Source organism: Rattus rattus, chromosome 18 (assembly GCF_011064425.1).
Source record: "Rattus rattus isolate New Zealand chromosome 18, Rrattus_CSIRO_v1, whole genome shotgun sequence".
Taxonomy (NCBI): Eukaryota; Metazoa; Chordata; class Mammalia; order Rodentia; family Muridae; genus Rattus; species Rattus rattus.
This window is the reverse complement of record NC_046171.1, coordinates 11804314-11824101: the sequence shown is the minus strand read 5'-3', so window position 1 is coordinate 11824101 and position 19788 is coordinate 11804314. Positions and strand designations below refer to the sequence as shown.

At 50.6% G+C, this 19788-nt stretch overlaps 1 protein-coding gene across 1 annotated transcript; it reads right to left on the bottom strand.

The window, feature by feature from the left end:
• Nucleotides 1-12090: 12090 nt before the first annotated feature.
• Susd2 (sushi domain containing 2) lies at nucleotides 12091-19441 on the bottom strand. Its single transcript, XM_032889233.1, has 15 exons — nucleotides 19372-19441; nucleotides 17995-18202; nucleotides 17641-17792; nucleotides 16944-17111; nucleotides 16253-16427; nucleotides 15927-16128; nucleotides 15649-15734; nucleotides 15295-15563; nucleotides 15044-15202; nucleotides 14782-14940; nucleotides 13819-14067; nucleotides 13443-13715; nucleotides 13174-13350; nucleotides 12923-13028; nucleotides 12091-12768 (listed from the first exon to the last, which is right to left on the bottom strand). Exons 1-15 carry the CDS (start codon nucleotides 19439-19441, stop codon nucleotides 12744-12746), a joined length of 2478 nt encoding a protein of 825 aa, XP_032745124.1. The 3' UTR covers nucleotides 12091-12743.
• Nucleotides 19442-19788: the final 347 nt, after the last annotated feature.

Below are 19788 nucleotides of genomic sequence, written 5' to 3'. Positions count from 1 at the left end.
TTCTGAGAATCAAATCTCAGACTTCTGCAAGAGCAGCCAGTGCTCTTTGCACATACACACCCCTAATATCTATTCTTACCAAAAAAAAAAAAAAAAAAAAAAAAGAACAAAAACAAACAGACTATTTTGGCTAGAGACAGACATCTTTTCTCAAAACAAAATGATATTTTAAAACACTGAACGAACCAGGAATGGAGTGGGTGGAGGCTCCCTTCACATGATGAGATACAATTTGTTAGATTTGTTTTTGAATTGTGCGTGTGTGTGCCTGTGTGTGTGTGTGTGTGTGTGTGTGTGTGTGTGTGTGAGTGTAGCGTCCCAAGGAGTTCAGAATTAAGAGTACCTAATCAGAGTAGAGTCCCTGAAACTGGAATTACAGGTGGCTATGAACTACCCCAACATGGGTACTAGGGACTGAATTTAGGCCCTCTGAAAGAGTGGCCAGTGCTAGTTCCATTGATAATGTGTCTTAAAAACAAAACCAATTTCCACTGGGTATTGACCGTGGGCCAAGTCTATCTATTACTTACCTATTCCATTTTTTTAGATGGTGTGTGTATGTGTGTGTGAGCCCTACTGGTCTGGAACTATACATAGACTAGGCTGGTCTTGGGCTCCCAGAGATGTGCTTGTTTCTGCCACCTGAGAGCTGGGATTAAAAGTGTGCACCCCCAGGGTTGGGGATTTAGCTCAGTGGGAGGGCGCTTGCCTAGCAAGCGCAAGGCCCTGGGTTCAGTCCCCAGCTCCAAAAAAAAAAAAAAAAAAAACCACAAAAACAGCTAATAATCTTATCGGGCTGGAGAGATGGCTCAGCGGTTAAGAGCACCCGACTACTCTTCCAGAGGTCCTGAGTTCAAATCCTAGCATCCACATGGTGGCTCACAACCATCTGTAAAGAGATCCGATGCCCTCTTCTGGTGTATCTGAAGACAGCTACAGTGTACTCATATACAATAAATGAATAAATCTTAAAAAAAAAAGTTTGCACCCCCAGTGCCTGGCCTTTGTAGAATTCTAACGAAAGGTGTTAGAATAGGTTCAGCCTCGGGCTGGAGAGATGGCTCAGTGGTTAAGAGCGCTGACTGCTCTTCCAGAGGTCCTGAGTTCAAATCCCAGCAACCACATGGTGGCTCACAACCATCTGTAAAGGGATCTGATGCCCTCTTCCGGTGTGTTTAAGACAGCTCAGTGTACTCATGTAATAAATAAAAAAAAAAAAAAATCTTTAAAAAAAAAAAAAAAAAAGAATAGGTTCAGCCTCACAAGTGAGGTCACCGCAGTGTTAATATTCAAGGGTGGCCCAGAATAAACACCAGAGTGGAACAGATGGACTTGCAAGTAATCCCGGTAAACTCACTGGATCACCAGTGAGCCATTTGTTCTGAGGGTGAGCATCTGTGCACCCCACACAGAGAACTGAGGACAGAGCAAAGTGTGAAGGGTCACTGGCAGGAACAGAAATGACGGCTGCATCACCAAGGCCTACCCTAGCACGGGTGACAGCTCACAAAGGCTGGAAACCCCAGAAAACATTACACAGCCTGCAGGCAGCTCAACCAGGCTGCAGAGTGTCTTTTCCTGGTGGCTCAGTTGGTCTGAGCCTCTTTTAGGCAGCTTGGCTGAATGGGTTTCTTCTAGGCTGCCCCACTGGTCTCTGCTTCTTGTAGGCTGCTTGACTTTGATTCTTAACACTGAGCAAGCTTGCTCTCAGCCTCCTCTAAGTAAGAGTCTTGCAGCCTCATTTGTCTGACAATGACTTTCAGCAGTCTTTTCTGGGGAAACAAGGGGCCTAGTGATTCTAGTCTGTTTCAGGGAATTCCTGAAGTTCCTTTGTTTCCTTTCTGTTTTAAGGAGCTTTCTGCAGGATGGAGGGTTTCAATATTGGAGGAAACTGCTACACACCAGCATCTTTCATCTCCAAATGTAACAACAACAACAACAACAACAACAACAACAAAAACAAGCTCTTGGTGTGGTATCATACACCTTAGGAGGCAGAGGCTAAAGGAACTGCTACAAAGTCAAGGCCAACCTGGGGACTACTATTATAAAAATAATTCTATCTCAATCCAGGGTTTCTACCCTGCTTTTGACCATCCACTTCCCAGATAAAAGACACATACAACCTTTATATTGATAATAAGCTTAGTCGGCACAAGAGCTGGGCAGGTATCTACCCTTTATGCTATTATGTCTATTTCCCAGCCGATAATCCCATTATATAACGTGTCATGTTTTGTCTGGGTTGCTCTTAACTCCAATTAGCCAGTCCATGTTGCCATTAAGATTCTTATCCACAGCAGCTTCTCTATTCACCACCTCCTCTCTCTCCCTCATGGTTTTGCTCTGACCTCAAACTCTCGAAACCCTAAACCCAGCCTATGTCTCTTGTGTCCAGCTATTGGCTGTCGGTATCTCATTCGCTAATCAGGGATAACTCGGGAGGCAAGGTCACATAGCATCACCTGGTCTATGTGCAAATTGTCTCAACTCTGGGGCAACCAGGTCTTGGGGGCCTGCACTGAGCGTTACAATATATAGCAACAGACCAAATCTCAACAGCTACACAACCAGTACCAGGTCAGCTAGGCTTTAGAGTAAGACTTTTCTCAAAAAGCCAAGAAATAAAAAAGAAATAAAATACGAAGGTCAGGGGTGCAGTTCTCGCCCAGTGCAGTAAGACTTGGGTTCTATTTCCAGTACAGAGACAAAAATAAATTTTAAATTATTTGTAATTATTATCTATTATCAATAATTTATTATTAGAAACAGTTACATTACTAATATTTTTATTATTTTACTGTCTTATTATTTAATTGTGTATTGTCAGTAATTTGTTAATTATTATAAACAACCACATTATTAATATTTATATTTTTTAATTATTTGATTATTTTGTTACTATTTAATTATTATTTTAGAATTAGGACCAGTGAGACAGCTCAGACAGCAACCAAGTCTGACAAACCGAGTTCAGTCCCCAGGATTCATAGGGCAGAAGGAGAGAACTGGTTCCCACAAGTTGTCCTCTGACCACCCCCACCCCCCCATCTATACATCATTCCACACACGCGCCTCCATCCCGGAATAAGTAAATGTAACAAAAAATTTTTTCAAAAACTAAACATCCCAACTAAACCCTTTATTTTATATAATTGATATATGCTACCACAAAGGATGCCCTAGTTTAAGAAGTAAAAACACACACACACAAAGAATAAAATAAATGGAAAAATGAAATTATTGCCAACCATCGTTACCCACCTCTAATCCTAGCACTCAGCCCTGGGGCAAGCAGAGCTCTCTGTGTTGGAGGCCAGTCAGTGCTACATAGTAGGATCATGTCTCAAAAAAACTAACATTTTTTTAAACTTCTTTATATATGCGATTACATTGTTGCTATCTTCATGCACACCAGAAGAGGGCATCAGATCCCATCACAGATGGTTGTGAGCCACCATGTGGTTGCTGGGAATTGAACTCAGGACCTCTGGAAGAGCAGTCAGTGCTCTTAACCACTGAGCCATCTCTCCAGCCTTGTAAACTTTAAAAAAAAAAAAAAAATCTTAAGTATAACTGTGCATTTAGTAAGAAAACTGATAAACTCAAAGTTAAAATTTTTTTTTTCTTTTTTCTTTTTTTTCCGGAGCTGGGGACCAAACCCAGGGCCTTGCGCTTGCTAGGCAAGCGCTCTACCGCTGAGCTAAATCCCCAACCCCCAAAGTTAAAATTTTTAATTTAGGTGGCACAAACCTCTAATCCCTTTAAGCACTCATGAGGAAAAGGCAGGGGGATGTCTTTGAGTTCAAAGCCAGTCTGGTTTATGGAGGGAGTTCCAGAGCAGCCAGGGCTACACCCAGAGACCGTGTCTGAAAAAAATAAAAGTTAAAAAAAAATGTTTAATTTTAAAAAGATACTATGGAAAAAAATCTTACATGACCAGTGGAAAACTAAAAAAAAAAAAAAAAAAAAAAAAAAATTCAATACATAACATGATGTGGGAGCGATTTCTTTAATATTTAAATATTTATAACTAAAGGGTAAGGTCCACTAGAAATCCTCACAGGGACTTAACTCGCTAGCGCGTTAGAAATATTCCCAGGGATGTGACTCACTTGTCCACAGTAAGAGTCCTTCAAACGGCCTGTTGAAAACACTCTCAAAGTTACTCAACCGAACCCATTAATAACACCACCCACCAAACCGATGCTGAGATCCGGGAAGGATAAAGTAAACAATTCAGGGGGAAAAGGCTTCCTAGGTGACCTCTTGTAAACAAAGAGTGGGGATTCAGCAGCAGCGGCCTCTCACAGGCTCTTGTGGAAACTAGAGGAAACGTTTCCTCCACCCCTATGGTCAGGCTAGCACAAACTTTGAGAAGAAAACCTGACAAAACTCTTAGAAGGCAGCTGAGGAGTGGGTCTAAGGCAGCCGAGGAGCGGGTCTAAGGCAGCCGAGGAGTGGGTCTAAGGCAGCCGAGGAGTGGGTCTCAGCTAAACCCAAGGACTCAGAGCAGAGACACGCACAAGCCCCCATCGCCAAGAGCACAGAAAGTTTTTACAAGCAGTTACGAGTCAGCACAAAAACAGACCCGCGGCCTCAGTGTGGAAAAGCGCTTGATAAAACTTGGCAGCATTCACTCACGATAAAAATCTGGAAAGAGGAAACTCCGTCAGTTTCATAGAATGTGGCTTTTAAAAAACCCGCAGTACAGAGAAGTTGACACATCAATGTCTAGTAAACATCTTGTAATAAAAGTTAATGCATCAGTGCTTGTAAAAAAAAAAAAAAAAGATCTGTAGTGGGGCTGGAAAGGTGGCCCAGTGAAGAGCACTGACTGATCTCCCAGAGGTCCTGAGTTCGAATCCCAGCAACCACACGGGGGCTCACAACCATCTGTAATTGGATCCCATTCCCCCTTCTGACGTGCATGAAAACAGCATACTCATATTCATTACATAAATAAATCTTTATAAAAAAATCTATAGTAGGCACCATAATTGGTGGCAAGACAAAAAAAAAAAGTTGTCCCTTTTGATATCAGGACAAAGATAAAAGTCATTTTTATCTCTTCCTTTCAGTAGTAGGGTAAGGGAAGCCCTGCTCTGTCTGTCTGTCTGTCTGCCTTGCACACACACAGACACACACACACACACACACACGGAGGCCTATAGATCAAAAGGGAGAAATATGGAGCTGGGGTGTGTTTAGTGGTAGAACGAGAGTTCCTGAATCCCATGTCCCAGTACTGGGAAAAAGCAAGGAAAACCAAAGGGGACGGGACAGTGTTATCTGAATACCATGCGTGAGGACGGCACATCCATCAAGCCAGTGTAGTGTTGGTAGGAAGGAAACAGACTGACCAACAGAGCAAACAGGGACGCCAGACCTCTGACAGAGGGGACCCACCGTGCAGGGGAGAAGGAGGACCTTCAATAGTGCTATGGAGTCATTTGGAGTCATTTGGACAGGCACCGTTGCCATTGGATCCTCCCCCCACCCCCACCTGAACAATCTGTTCCAGATGGATCGCAAATCTAATTACGAAATTTTAAGCCATCCCGTGACTTTCAAATAGTGAAATGTTTCGGAAAGGGGCTGCGGAAATGCCAAGTTTATGAGAAGAAAAATTTCGTAAATCAGACTGCCTTAACGGCATGACCTGGGAGAAAAGTCAGGAATTAAACGCCAGCCTGGGATTCAGAGCAAAGTCCCTGGAAGAGGAAATGAGGGAGGGAGGAGAGAGGGAGGGAGGGAGGGAGGAAGCGGTGTGCAAGCCTGTTTCCCCAGCCTTGGGAGTAGCACCAACTGGCTCATTTCAAGGTCATCTTCAGCTACATAGTTGAGGGCCAGCAGTAGCTACATGGGAGCCCTTCTAAAAGATGTACTTGGAAGGTTTCAGGTCATGATGCTTTGGGCTGTAGTGGCGAGCATAGTTAAAATGCTAGGGGAAGCCCGTGCTTTCTCAAGGCCGGGTGCAGAAACAAACAAACAAACAAACAAAAAACACCACAAAGGATTAGATGGAATCTAATTAACTAATTATATAATTGCAGTCTTTGATTCTTCAAATCTTACTTTTAATAAGAGTTCTTAAGGGCTGGAGCGATAGCTCAGCGGTTGAGAGCACTGACTGCTCTTCCAGAGGTCCTGAGTTCAATTCCCAGCAACCACATGGTGGCTCACAACCATCTGTAATGAGATCTGATGCCCTCTTCTGGTGTGTCTGAAAACAGCTACAGTGTACTCTAAATATGATAATAATAATAATAATAATAATAATAATAATAATAATAATAATGGTTCTTAAATGCTTTAACCTCCCTTTTAGCCCACTATCCAGAAGTAGTGGAAAAGAAAGGTTATTAAGCTATGGAGAAGTGAACTTGTTTAAAAACAGTTCTTTGGAGCAAATCCAATCTGTGTTGTCAGACTGTGTACCAGCAGTCCGGCTCGGCCCAGGATCAGGGTAGCAAACATGAGTCAGCGGCCTCGGCGTGACCCAGCAGAAAGAACCCGGGTCTCAGCAAAGTCAGCACAAATCGGCAGGAGCAACCAGGACCAGCAGGGATAGCGGGAGAAGTTCCCCGCCATGCCTCTCGCAACGACGTGAAGATCAGCGAAGACAGAGACCACCAAGTATCGCAAAGCTGGCTAAGCAAGACGCTGTTGCTGTCTGTTGAGTCCTATTTATAGCTTTCCAAACATCACGTGTCAAATGTCACGTGTCAGTCATCACGTGTCAAATGTCACGTGTCAATCATCACGTGTCCTCCCATGGGTCTTGGCCTCAGCAAAGCACCATATAAATCTCTCTTAGCAAAGTCTGAATCAGCTGACGTCACTCTGCCCATCAGCCAACTCTGTAGAAGCCATGTGTGTTGGTTAGGGGACAATCACAGGAAAACAGTTCTTTTTCTTTTTTTAACCATATATTCTGGAGTCAAACTTGGCTTCTTGGTAAGTGACCCCACCTATTGCTCCTTCATGCTGCCCCCTAGGTTTCTTGGTTTTGTTTTTTATTTGTTTGTTTGTTTGTTTGTTTGTTTAAGATGTATTTATTTTATGTATATGAGCACACTGTAACTGTCTTCAGACACACCAGACCCCATTACAGATGGTTGTGAGCCACCATGTGGTTGCTGGGAGGTGAACACAGGACCTCTGGAAGAGCAGTCGGTGCTCTTAACCACTGAGCCATCTTGCCGGTTGTTTTGGTTTTTAGCATGCGTGTGTGCTTGTGTGTTTAGGTCAGAGGATAACATGCAGGAATTGGTTCTCTTTTGTATCACCTAGGTCCTGGAAATCAAACTCAGGTTTTAACTTCCTTTACCCACTGAACTATTAGCCTTTAAGGTGTCTTTTTAAAGACACACTAGGGGGTTGGGGATTTAGCACAGTGGTAGATAGAGCGCTTGCCTAGCAAACGCAAGGCCCTGGGTTCGGTCCCCAGCTCCGAAAAAAAGAAAAAAAAAAAATAAAGACACATTAGGCCAGGTGTGATTCCAAACACCCTATATTCCCAACCACTACAGAAATTGACACAAGAGAAAAACTTGACCTTGACAGTCCCAGGCAATGTGACCAGACCTGATCTCAAAAATAAGTAAAGGGAAAAAAAAAAAATGAAGGGGCCAGGGGGGGTGTCTCTGAGTGCTTGCCTGGCTTGTCAAAGGCTCTGGATTCGATCTCTGGCATAGCAAAAGAGAGACAGAAAGGAAGAGGAGAGAGGAAGAAGGTGGGGGAAAGGGAGGGAGGAAGCCTGGCTTGGTGGCTCGCACTAGCCAGGTAGGACAACGTAGGCTAATACAGGAGGATCCAGAGTTCAAAGCCAACCTTGGCTACAGAGAACTTGTCTCAGAAATAAACAAGCCCATAAACAACGGGCCCCCATAAGCTGGGCATGGTGGTGCGTGCCTATAATTGTAGCCCTTGGTGGTCTGAGGTAGAAGGACCCCTGAGTTCGAAGCTAGTTTGGTTAGTGAATTCAAGGCCAGACGGGGGTACATAGTTTCTAAAACATGAACCAAAAGGGAAGAAAAAAAGAGAGAGAGAGAGGAAGGAGAGAGACAGAACAGGGGGAAGGAGGGAAAGTTAGGAAGCCAGGAGTTATTCCAGTGGTGAACCCCAAAACTCCATCCACGCTTAGTTATTGGAGAAGCAGATCCTGCAGTCGAGGGACGGGAGCTCCAGCTGTCTCTAAATCTGTCTCCGGCTTCCATGTTGGCGCTGGAGATCCGAGTAGCTGGAAGTGGAAAAGGAAAGAATGTGACATAGGGCAGGGACTCCAGAGCTGGCTGGAACACCCGTGCAGACTGGATCCGGGAAGGATGCACTGAATCCCGCATCTGCTCTTGTTGCCATGGTGATGACGGTTTCCTTCAGGACCGGTCCTCGAATACCGCACCTCAAGTTTCTACAGAGCTAAAGGCCAAGGCAGGGGAATGTGGGGCACTTGCAGGCAGAGGCTATGCTAACCCCAATAAGCTGATCCCACATATCAGCTGGGAGGAGGAGTCCCAAGTGACCCTCTTTTCAAGAGGTTCTCTCAGGCTCACCCCAAACAACAGGCAGCCTAGGTGGCTGGGGAATTTTTTGTTTTGTTTCTGTTTTCATTTGGCAAAGAGCAAAACCAGAGAGACGTTCTCGTCCAATGATAGGGTTGGTGGTCTCAGGTGTGTTTGTGCATGTGCGTGCATGAGTGCATGTGTGTTTGTGTGTGTCTATGTGTGTCCATGCATGTGCATGTATGTGTGTGTATATGTGTTCGTGCATGTGTGTGTGCGTGTGTGTGTGCAGCATTAGAATAGGACCTCAGCCAGGGTCTGCAGCTGCTGCTGTGTTCAATAAAAAACTTCCCAACTGGAGGCTGCGTTAGCCTCGGCATTTAGTTTCAAAGCGAATAAAAAAATGCAAGGTCGAGTTTTCATGGCTCTCTTTGTGGTGTCTAGTAGATTTTTAAAGCCTGGTGTGGCTGTGGACTGCTTTAATTCCACCACCTAGGAAGCAGAGGCAAGTGGATCTCTATGAGTTCAAGGCCCAGCATTGTTTGCATAGCAAGCTTTAGGCTAGCTGAGGCTACGTACGTAGTTAGAGCGCCTCAAAAATATTTATTTTTCAGTCTCACTATGTCGTTCAGGACAGAAATCAACTTCCCAAGTGTTGGGACTAGAGGCAGGGACCGTTACATTCTAACTTATCTTCAGAGGGATCCTCTGATGCTATAAACGCTAATTATGGCTGGATCACAAAAAAGTTTATTTCTTGTTTTTGGAGTTCTACAGGATGGCTGAACAGGTTAGAATGAGAGTAGTGTCCTTGTTCGGACCTGGTTGGGACACAGGTTGGCAAGGCTTCCAAAGTTATCCTTGGGGTGACAAGAACAAGAGAAAGAACAATGATGCCAATGGATTTCATGGGCTTGGACAGGAAGTGATCACCCCAGCTGCAAGGGAGGCTGGGAAATGTAGTCCAGTACATGGGTCTGTGAGTGTGGGCTGCTGAGACAGGAACATGCATGGCTTAGCCTCCCGATCCTACCTGATGCTCGTTCTCAAAAACCCAGAAGGAGCCAGGCACCTCCTGCTTCCTCCTGACTTCCCAGTGCCACGTATGCCACACGAGCCACCCCTTTGCCCTCATGGCACTGAACATGAGGACAGCGTCTCTCATGCCTCTCGCGCAAACCCAGTAGAAGCCCCACTCCCCACTCTTGGCCATTGATGGAGCTTTTCAGTGGGAACCATTTTGATAGCTTCGGAAGGATCCCACACTCTCCCACTCTGTTTGCTCCCAATTGAACTTAGCCAGTGAGAGGCCCTGGTTCGTCAAGTTCCCAGGTCTGGGAGAGAGAAGACAGGTACTTTCCTCCCGTGGCCAGAGTCGACTGTCACACCGTTACTTCTGTGACTCTCGCTGGGTATAGCCACATGGCCTTACCGTTCTGGCTTCTGTTGGTTCCTGGGCCCAAGAGCACACATCTGTCTGTCTGTCTAGCATTGATGCTAGACCTGCAAGTGCTTCACTGTCTCCTATTTCCTCTCCCCGGGTCTCCCAACACTGGTTTCCAAGCCTGTGCATTACCGTCTAACCCTGGTACAAGAACTGGAGGGCAGGCCACTGGGTTCTGATATTTGGATAGTCTATCACTCCAACCAGGGATCCACAAATTCCCAGCGTTGCCTCCTGCAAACCTGCCCTAGAGAGATACCCCTCTAAGGTTTAAGGCTTTTTGATGTCTCTGAGGGTCTTGGCTTGCTCTGGTACCTTCCACCTTCATACTGGTGGGGTAGCACCTGGCTTCTCTGGACTCCTAGGAAAATCCCCTCAGGTGGTGTCCAGCCTGTCCTTGGCCCCATTCGGGGCTAGGCTCGCAGCCAGAGCACCCATTTCTGTTCTTTAGATGGGAAGCGCAGGGACAGGTCTAGGGCACATCCTGGATTGTAGTAGGAACAACTGCAGGTCAAAAGAGGCCATGCCTTCACAATGAAGTCTGGATGCCCCAGCCCTGGCCAGAACGTCGTCATGAGTCTCCCCCATTCCCCGCCCTACACCCCCTTCCTCACTGCTCCCCAGAAAGACCTACATGTTCCTTTCACTGAATCGACCCTGAACAACCTGTCCTCTTGCTTAAGAGACAAGGGCCTCACTGTGGGGCTTAGGTTAGCCCCAAACTTCTAAGCTAGAGCAACCCTCCTACTTCAACCTTCTGAGTAGCTGAAACTAGAGGCCTGCGGTCATGCTCAGCTTGGAACTCCTGTGTTCTTGGTGTAGACTCCCTGGGCTATTCTGACAGACCTGCAGCTGCTCGCCCAGGCCCTGTCTAAGAAGCTAGCTTCCCACTCACTGCCAAGCATCTGGTCTGGCTTAACTCAGCTCAGGGACCCTCCGGGGACTCAAGCAGTGAGAGACAAACCCTGCTTTACCTCATTTGAGAGGAAAGTACCAGACAAACAGCCAAGACAGAAACCCTCAACCCTCCTCAGCTGCAAACCCTCAGCTCTCCTGAGCTGCAAACCTACAGAAAAAGAAGAAACGGGGAAGCTATAGGAGATGGGGAAGTCAGAACCTATGAGGCCTTCCTTCCCCTCCTTTAGAGTTCTGGGTGGCTCCAGCCTTCAAGCCCCTAGTTCCCAGTGGTTTACACATAATGTGCCCCATCATGCAGTTCTTTCTGGAAACCCCCAGAGGGGTCTGTCCCTGCCGTTCAGCTCCTCTACTTCTTGCTAGGACTCTGGCCAAGGGTAAAGTTAAGTAAGAGAAGTCTGGATTCCTTCAGCTGGACAAACCCATACAACCTTTCTGAGACTTGAGTCTAGGAGATTTGAGGTGTGGGGTGCGCAATCCCCACCACTAGGATCTGCTGCCACCAGGCTTCACTGTTCTGCCCCCGTGTGGCTGCTCCTGGAATTGCAGAACACAATAAGTCCCACAGACACTTCCCTATCGGATTCAGTAGGTGGAGCCCTGCCACAGTTCTGTCTGAGATACAAGGTGCAATTCTGACCCTACGTCTGCCTAGGCCCTTCCCTTCACAGCCCTCATCCTGAGGACTTCCCACAAAGGAGAACTTTGGGGCCCCGCTTGTCTTTCTGCTGCCTACTGATCTGTGCTGTTAAGAGAGTCTAAGTGAGCAAATTAATCAATGAGGCTTAGTTCGGTGCCAATCTGAGAAGTGGCGGCATCTGGGCAGGGTTTGGAGCCCAAGCCGGGCTTGTACAAGGTTTCTTTTTCTCAGGGAAGACCAGAGTGGGATGTTGCCTTTCCTACAGCAGCACAGCAGTTCATAAACAACCAGTGTCACAGGGTCTGGGAGGGAGGAAGGGACTAGCCAGACGGCACCGGTCTCCTCCATCTCGTGAGCTGCCCACACGTGACGGGCCCCAACCTGCTGAGCTTTTTGAAGACAGGCATCAGCCTTCTCATTGGGCCCCACCATTCTCCTTAATCCGTGGAAAAATCACGGGAAAGACTATGCCCTGTGAGGCAGGAGTAGAGGAAGCAGGCGGGGCTCAGACGCTGGTGCTATCAGTGAGTGACCTCCCAGACAGTTATGGGACAGTGGGGAAACACAAACAGACAGGAACCAGGAAAGGTGTAACACGAGCTTGTTTCCTGGTACAGGCATGGAAGGGTGTTCCTGAGTACACTAGAGAAGAGGTAAGAGTAGAAGCCTGGTCTACAACGGATGTCTCTTCTCTGCTGCACAGTTCTCTTTCTCCCTGCTCAGGCCCTAAGGCCACTTCTCCGCTGTGCGACTGGGCCAACCGGAGCTCTCAAGTTGGGCCATGGGACCGGAATCAAGGCAGCTTAGCTCTGGGGACCCCCGACAGGAGGACAGGCACCAGGTTTCCATTTATCTGGCTCTGGAGAGTGAGCGACTGAAATGTGAGCTTCCAACGCAGGAACTTCTTTCTTCTGGGCTTGGGACATAGGTACTCCAGTTCTAGGACGGGACAAGGAGGCCATCCCTCAAGTCAGAGGAATTAGAGCCATCACCACTAGACGAATAAAGTGCAGCTTACTGAGAGAGGAGTGTTGGGGGCGGGGTTCAGGAGTTAAGACTATACGGTATCGAGTCTCAGTCAGGAGGACAGGTTAGGCACAGGTATTGGGTCCGTAGTGTTAAAGGCACAGATATTAGATGTGGCATTCATAGGACTAGGGTACTTTGCGCTTCTCCCGGGAGGCTGGGTCTTGGCGAGCGACGTAGCCCGATGCTGTCGGTCAAGGGTGCTGTGGTGTCAGGGCTGCGAGCTCCACAAGTTCCTACAACAGAGATAGGTTTAAAGTGGCACAGGAGTCCCGCCAACCGCTTCTGGGTCCTAGCTTCTGGGTCCTAAGAAAGCGAAGGAGGGGCAGAGGTGTGTGTGTCAGGGGGGGGGTTGGGTTGGGTGATGTCCTCACACAAGTAGGGTCTTACATGTTGCTTTTCCTGCGACGATGCAGCAACATAAAGACGATGGAGATCAGCGCCACTATGGCCAGGCCTCCGAAGATGATACTCAGCAGTACGGTGTAGTTCCGCCCTGACAGAGACGAGAGTAGAGCTGAGAGTAGAGCGGTGACAGAGGCGAGGGAAGACACAGGTGCGCAGAGCAAGGTGGGGGTGGGGGGACCGTGGGCGGAGCGGTGGGAGGGGCGGTGGGCGGGGGCGAGGGCGGGGCGGCTCACCTGGCTGACACTCCGGGGTAGGCGAAGACCATGTGCCATCAGCGCGGCAGGTGCTACTCTCTGGCCCTGCCAAGCTGTAGCCACTGTTGCAGCCGAATCGGACGGTGGATCCTTCCAGGTACTTCAAGCCTTCCTTGTGCCCATTCACAGGCGGGGGTAGCCAGCCACAGGATACCACTGGGATACGGGCAGAGCACAGAACTGCTGGCCACTGAACGAGGCTACACCATCTGAGAGGTTTGCCCTTTAAGCCCCTTCCCAGCCCCTACCTGGCTGCAGGCTCTTCAGGCGATTCTGGTGCAGCTGGTGGGCAATCCGGGTGGCATTGCCCACACTTGGGTCCCCTGTGCTTATCACGTCAAGAACGCAGAAGTGGTCGCTCTCACAGAGTCTGGCCAAGTCTTCTGCCTGGCTGGGACTGAGTGTGGTCTCATCGGGGAAGAGTGGTTTGAAGTTGGGGTCATGCTTGGGTCCGTTCAGGAACTGGTTGACCAGAGGCCGAGAGTCATAGGTAAACAGGGAAGAGGCGTTGGAAACAGCCCCTGAGGAGACAGGTGTCAGTCTTGTGTGGGCACAGTTCCCTGCCACAGCCAAGTTTCTCTCCTTGATCCACTGTCACCCTGGGCAATCCCTTCTGTCACTCACAGCTGGCTCCAAACTGGAACAACTGCTGAGCAGTGGCATTCGGGGGCAGGACATGCCCATTGCGCAGGGTGAAGTCATCCTCAGGGTTATCGTTGAGTGTCCCCAGGAGACCGCGGGTATGGGTCAGAAATTTCTCAGGAAGCAGGATGCTCACACTCAGGAAAGGACCTTGTACGCCAACCTCGAGGCCAGCCCCCGATGACAACATGATTGATACCTTATCCTGAGAGGCCACTGACAGGAACATGCCTGACCACAAGTAGAGACGGCTTAGGGTTACTCTCTTGGGCCCTGTGTTCTGCCCCCCTCCCCCAACCCTTGACACAGCCCTGAGGTAGGGTAGAGGGTACACGTAAGAATCTAGGAGGATGCACCTGTCTGCTGACTGAGATGTACTAGCACTCCCAACTCACGTCTACAGTCTCTATGCACTCAGACTCTCCGTCTCCTCCATGCCGAGTTAATCCCTGACGAGGTTCCAGCAGCCTGGCCCTTCCTGGAGGTCTTTGTATAGGATACTCTCACCCATTCCCCCGCCAGGAGCCATTTTTTTTTTCTCAGCTCTGAAGCAACACAGCCCAGTGCCGACGGAGTTGGAAGCTGTGCTGTGGCTGCTGGCTGCCACTTTCCATCACTGTGGTCTTTGGGTTTCTGTGGGCTCTGTGGAGGACTAGCTGCTAGCTCTTGGCCTTTCAGGACTCTGTGTAGGCCTTATGGTTACAACAGGCACTCCCGAGGACATGAGACCAGACCTCAGGCTGAGCAACCACCCTCGCTGGCCTAAAACAGTCACAAACAGGGTACAGATTCCCTGACCTGGCCTCGTGGGTCTTGGCTTCTGCAAGGCCCAAGAACCTTTGCCTTTGTGTTTGAGCCAGATGCTACCGCAGCCTACGGCCAAAACTAGGGACAGTGTGAAAGCCACAGGGAACCTGCTGACCATACCTGGCTGTACCCACTTACCCTTCAGGTCCATCCAATTTTGTTCAGTGAAACTGAGGAGTTTTTGATTCAGCAATACTTCCAAGACCTGGGAGCCGTCAGCTACCCGCACCTCTATCACATCGGACTTATCTTCTTGGACAGCCACTGCGGTCAGCCCTGTGCCACGGGCCTGGGTGCCTAGGTGGTGGGTTCAGCATGGGGTTCTTTTGGCTCTTGCCTACTGCCCTGGATGACCCAACAGTTCCTCCCCCAAAGTAGAGGCCATGGGGTTCTGCCTCACCATTGGGCATTCTCCCAGGCTGGGCCCGTCCCTGCACTCTCAGATCTTTCACGGCGGCGGTCGTCTCCAATGTCTCCAACAACACATACTCGCCGTTCCCGCTGAACGAGAAGCTGGCGCCATCGAAGGTGACAAAATGGGGGTCCCCGAAGGCAGAGGCTGAGGCGAAAGCCAAGGATCATCAGGTAGATTCCTTTGGCTTGTCCCACCCAGGCATGACTCTGTGGTCAGAAACCCAGGCCGGCACCTACCCAGGCGTGGGGGTCTGTAGCTGCGGCAGTCACTGGAGGGCCGCCGCTTCATGTACCGGGGACACTCGGGAGCCCAAAGGCAGCAGTAATAGAAACTGATGACGTCATAGAGCCAGTGAGACATGCCGGGCACACGGGGAGGAGAGCGGTATGGGGGCGCGCCCCAGTCATGGCCGCGGTCAGGGGTACTGCCACTGGTGGAGTCTGAGGTCAGGAGCTGCGTCCCTGAAGCTGTGTAGCAGCATTGCTGTCCTGAGCCGTACATGGGGCTAGGGGAGAAGTAGGTCAGGGACGCTGTTGGCTGCAGCTGCCCCCAAGCCCTGCCCGTCTCTTATCCCTGGTCGGGTAGCTCACCTCGCTTGCACGGAACGCACACAATGCACAGCCCCTGGGTGGTAGGTGCACACGCTGCCATGTTCAATGTCACAACCATAGTCAGTCTGCAGAACATCCAGGGGGCTGTCACCTGGGCTCTGCACCCCCTCCCTCCCCAGGAACCAACCCCAAGGAGATCTTTCGTCCCCACCCACCCCCCTACCCCGGGGTGGCCTCTGTCTAACTCAGTCAGGCAGGCTGGCCCCCCTCCTGTCCCCCTCCTACTCTCTGGGGCCCTAATGGGTCCAGGGGCTTACGAAGAAGCGGCCAGAGTCAGCCCTGGCCTGAGCCAGTGTGCACGGGCAGTCTGGCAGTTCTGTCAGGAAGTTGGGTAGTTGGTCTTCTAACGCCTCCCAGGTCAGGCATTGTTCACGGGCCCAGGCTACAGAGTCTGCCCGGAAGTCATCACCCAGGTGCCAAGCCAGGGCATGATCATTGGTCCAGAGGGCCAGCACATCCCTGCAGCAGAAATGGTGCCAGCTAAGGGGTGGGCTGCTAAGCACCCGACCCTCACCCCGAGGGGCTGCTTCAACAAGCTCTGTAGTTTGCAGGCAGAGGGTGCATCCTCTGCCGGGGCCCTTACTGTTCTCCTGCGTAGTTCTTGCTGCCAATAATCCTCAGAGCACCCACTCTCCACCTCTGGTACTGAGGTGGTGCAGGTTTGGGGGCGAAAGTAAAGAAGCCAGTATTGGGGACATTTGTAGCCAAAGGGTACAGATAGGACCACTTTGCAGTCCAGTTCCCAGTGTAGGGCGTCCCTAGAGGAAGAGAAGACCGAGGTCAGCCCTTCAAGGACCCCCTTCCTTCCCTCAGCCTCTCACTGACAGCCTGAGGGGGAAGAACGCTATCGATGTTCCCTGTGGGCTGCCAGGTTCTGATGCTTCAGCAGGGTGCCTGGCTTGTGTGGCCCGTGGAGACACACTTGAATCACTGGTGTGACCAGTAGAGACACGCTTGAATCACTCACTGGCCCTGGTCTGTGTCCGGCTCAGAGGAGATGGGGGTTGAGGTAGCTGCTTCTGTCTTCTCTACATACCATCTACCCAAAGGTCACAGCATCCAGCACTCCCGCTGTCTGTGGGGCCCACCATGCATGCCGGAAGTCACTGCTGTTTTCGTCTAGCTGCAAAATCCACCTCCATCTACACCACCAGCCTTAAGTCCCTTCTTCCTTCCCACGCCCCTCCCTCCCTCCCCACCTAAGACACCTCTTCTCATCTCTGAGCGCCCGGACGTTCACAAACGCCTCCGTCAAGCCCCTTGGCAGGCCCCACCTGTCTCCTCATAGCCCCACAGCTCAATGGTGACGGTCTGCGTGGGCAGCGCTGAGGTATTCCAGGTGAGGCTGAGGTTTCCCCCGGTGTCTGAAGTACCATAGTATTGCCAATGGGTCTCGTTCACGAGCTGGCTCTTCTCAGACTCAGAGACTTTGTAGGGATGAGCTGCAGAGAGAGGAGCCCGTAAGGGATGAGTGAAGACTTTAATGGTGCACAAGAGACCCGGAGGGTTCTGAAGAGCCTCCAAGAGATAAACACTAACAGCAGCTAGGTGATGGTCTTCCTCACGGTCTCCTGGCAGGAAGATACCATAACCAGGAGAGATGAGGCTTGCAGAACTGAGGACCCAGGCTAGATCATGTCTCTCATCTGGCCCTTCCCCAGGCCCTTGCTAAGGGACCATCAGGGGGCTGGGTTTGGATCAGCCTTCTGAGGACCCCCATGGCTCCAACTCCTCGTGGGCTGGGGCTCTGTTCTAGATGCCAGAGAGTGGAGAGATGGGTGACAGCAACCCTTGCCCAAGGGACTGGTTCAGCCAGAGGGACAGGTAGGCAGACTGGTCTAGTATCAGTGTGCATGGATTAGTGTTGGGGAAAGTCCCGTGGCCTTGGGTTGCGGATGGGAACCAGGGCCCAGGGAGGGCGGAGTCTAAGAACTTAACAGCCTAGACTGGCTTGACAGAGCGAGGGCTCACCAGCTAGCCAAGTGCCTGCGTGGGGAAAGGAGAGGCCATTGTCCATTGAGATGGTGAAGGGAATATGGCCGCTTTCGTAGAGCAAGGGTGATATACAGTGCACTTGCTTCAAGTCGTCCACATAGCCAAGGGTCTGGATACTCTCCTTAAACCTGAGGGAGAGAGACATGGTAGAGGCAGCCTGAGCCAAAAGCTAGGGAGACCTACACTGCTCCTCAGGAAACGAGTTAGGCTAGGTGCGCCCGGATTCTCCTGCCTGCCCTCGGGCCCCAGGGCTCTACCTCCAGCTCCCACTCCATGCATGAGACTGAGCGTGTAGGAGCCCTAATGACCCAGCGGCTCAGGTGTCCCCACCTGCAAATGACACTGGTAATAGAATCAGTCCACTTTAAATGTTGCACCACGAAGTCTTTACCGCCCATCATGGAGCCCGAGGAGGGTGAAATCTCTAGACAGTAGTTCAGAAAGTCTTTACAACAGGTGCCAAGGCCCGAGCAGGTCGGATGACAGGAACAGATTTCATCCTGTACCCCACAGCGCAGGGAGCAGCTTCCCGGGGTACCTGGAAAAGAAAGCCCGGTGTCCTGGGGTCAGCTGCCCTACAAAAGGGACCCCTTTCCCCAGGAGAAGCATCCATGGCGCTGACCAGGAATTGCTCTGGCTACCAAATGACACATGGGCTGGGCTCCGTTTTAGCACAGGTAATGGAGTCCTCACAGCTACAAAAAGGGTCCTCTTGCTTTCTGAGGCCAGGGAACATAGTCACCAAGAGTCCTACTGAAAGGCCCAGGAGGGAATGGTGTCTGGGTTGAGCTTGTCCGGTCTCTTCCTGGGGGTGGGTCAAGCTGAATCCCAGAGAGCCCCACCCTCTGAGAAGGCAGCCAGGACACTCCCTTTTTAGGGGGCAGGAGGGACATTCCAGTGAGAATTCTGGTGCAGAGTAGTGCACCATACGAGCTGTGGATATCCTGCCTAGGCCCAGCTGATCAGCCCACTTCCTCTGTGGGCGGTGGAGACCTGTGGTAGGGCTGTATTTCAGCCCCAGAACTGAACGGTCGAGACCTGGGTGGGGTACAAGTCCCCAGGCCAGACCACATCTCCAACTGGTCCCTTCCTCAGATCCTTGATGCAACAGGAGACAGGCTGCGGACCAAGCCACTAGGCCACTTCACTAAGCTTCTACTCCAGGAGCAGCAATAAATATTTATCGGCTAAGGTTTAATGACTGCAAGGGGTGTGGGAAGAGGCTTCAAGATGCTGTGAGATAAAATACCAGAAGGGTGGTGGCACTTCCCTGCAAGGGATGATAGGTCGAAGCAGGGGACTATAGGCTGGTTGACTCCCAGCTCAGCTCAGGCAAAGACCATAGCTCTGAGCTCATCCTTCTTGCTAGACTTTCTTGGTTGAGCTGATAGGGACCAGCGCAGGTACAGATGAGAGGCGGAGGTCCTCTTGCACCCTTCACCGAGGTTTGGGGCACAAGCTCTTTGGTCTTCCCGGATTCCCTCCCAGGTCATTATGTGAGTGCACGATGAGTTTGATTCAGGCCTCCCATCTCTCCCAGAAGTGTCTAGATCCAGGAGCCTCCCAATTTCTTCCCAGTAACCCCCAGTACACTCACAGACAGACTACCAGATGGGCAGACGCTGAGCCCGGAGAGGTATCTGCTTAGGGCCTGGCTGATCAGGCAAATGAACAGGGGAGGGGTCAGAAGGGCAAAGTGGGGCATACCTGCTGTAAGCCCGGGGCCTGGGATTGACGAGAGCAGCATCAAAATCCAGGGCAGCACGGCCAGCTTCATGGTGTGCCCGGTGACTGCAACCAGCGGGCAGCACAGTGGCTCAGAGATTGCAGGACAGGATTTCTCCCTGCGGGCCAGGCCCCGCCTCCTGGCCCCGCCCAGCGTTCTGCGGCACCGCTCCTCCCCTCCCCTCCCCGCCCCCTCTCAAAGTCCACAGGTGCCCATAGAGCCCGGCCGAGCCTGATGTGCCTACTTAGCACATTCTTGTCCCATCATCACAGCCTTGGGACCCTGTGTGAGAACGAGGGGCTGGAGCATCCAGATGCTAAGACCTTTGGCACATGACACGCCGGATGGCAAGACAGCTCAGACCCCGGGGTCATAGTCCAGTCTTGTGTAGGAGGTTT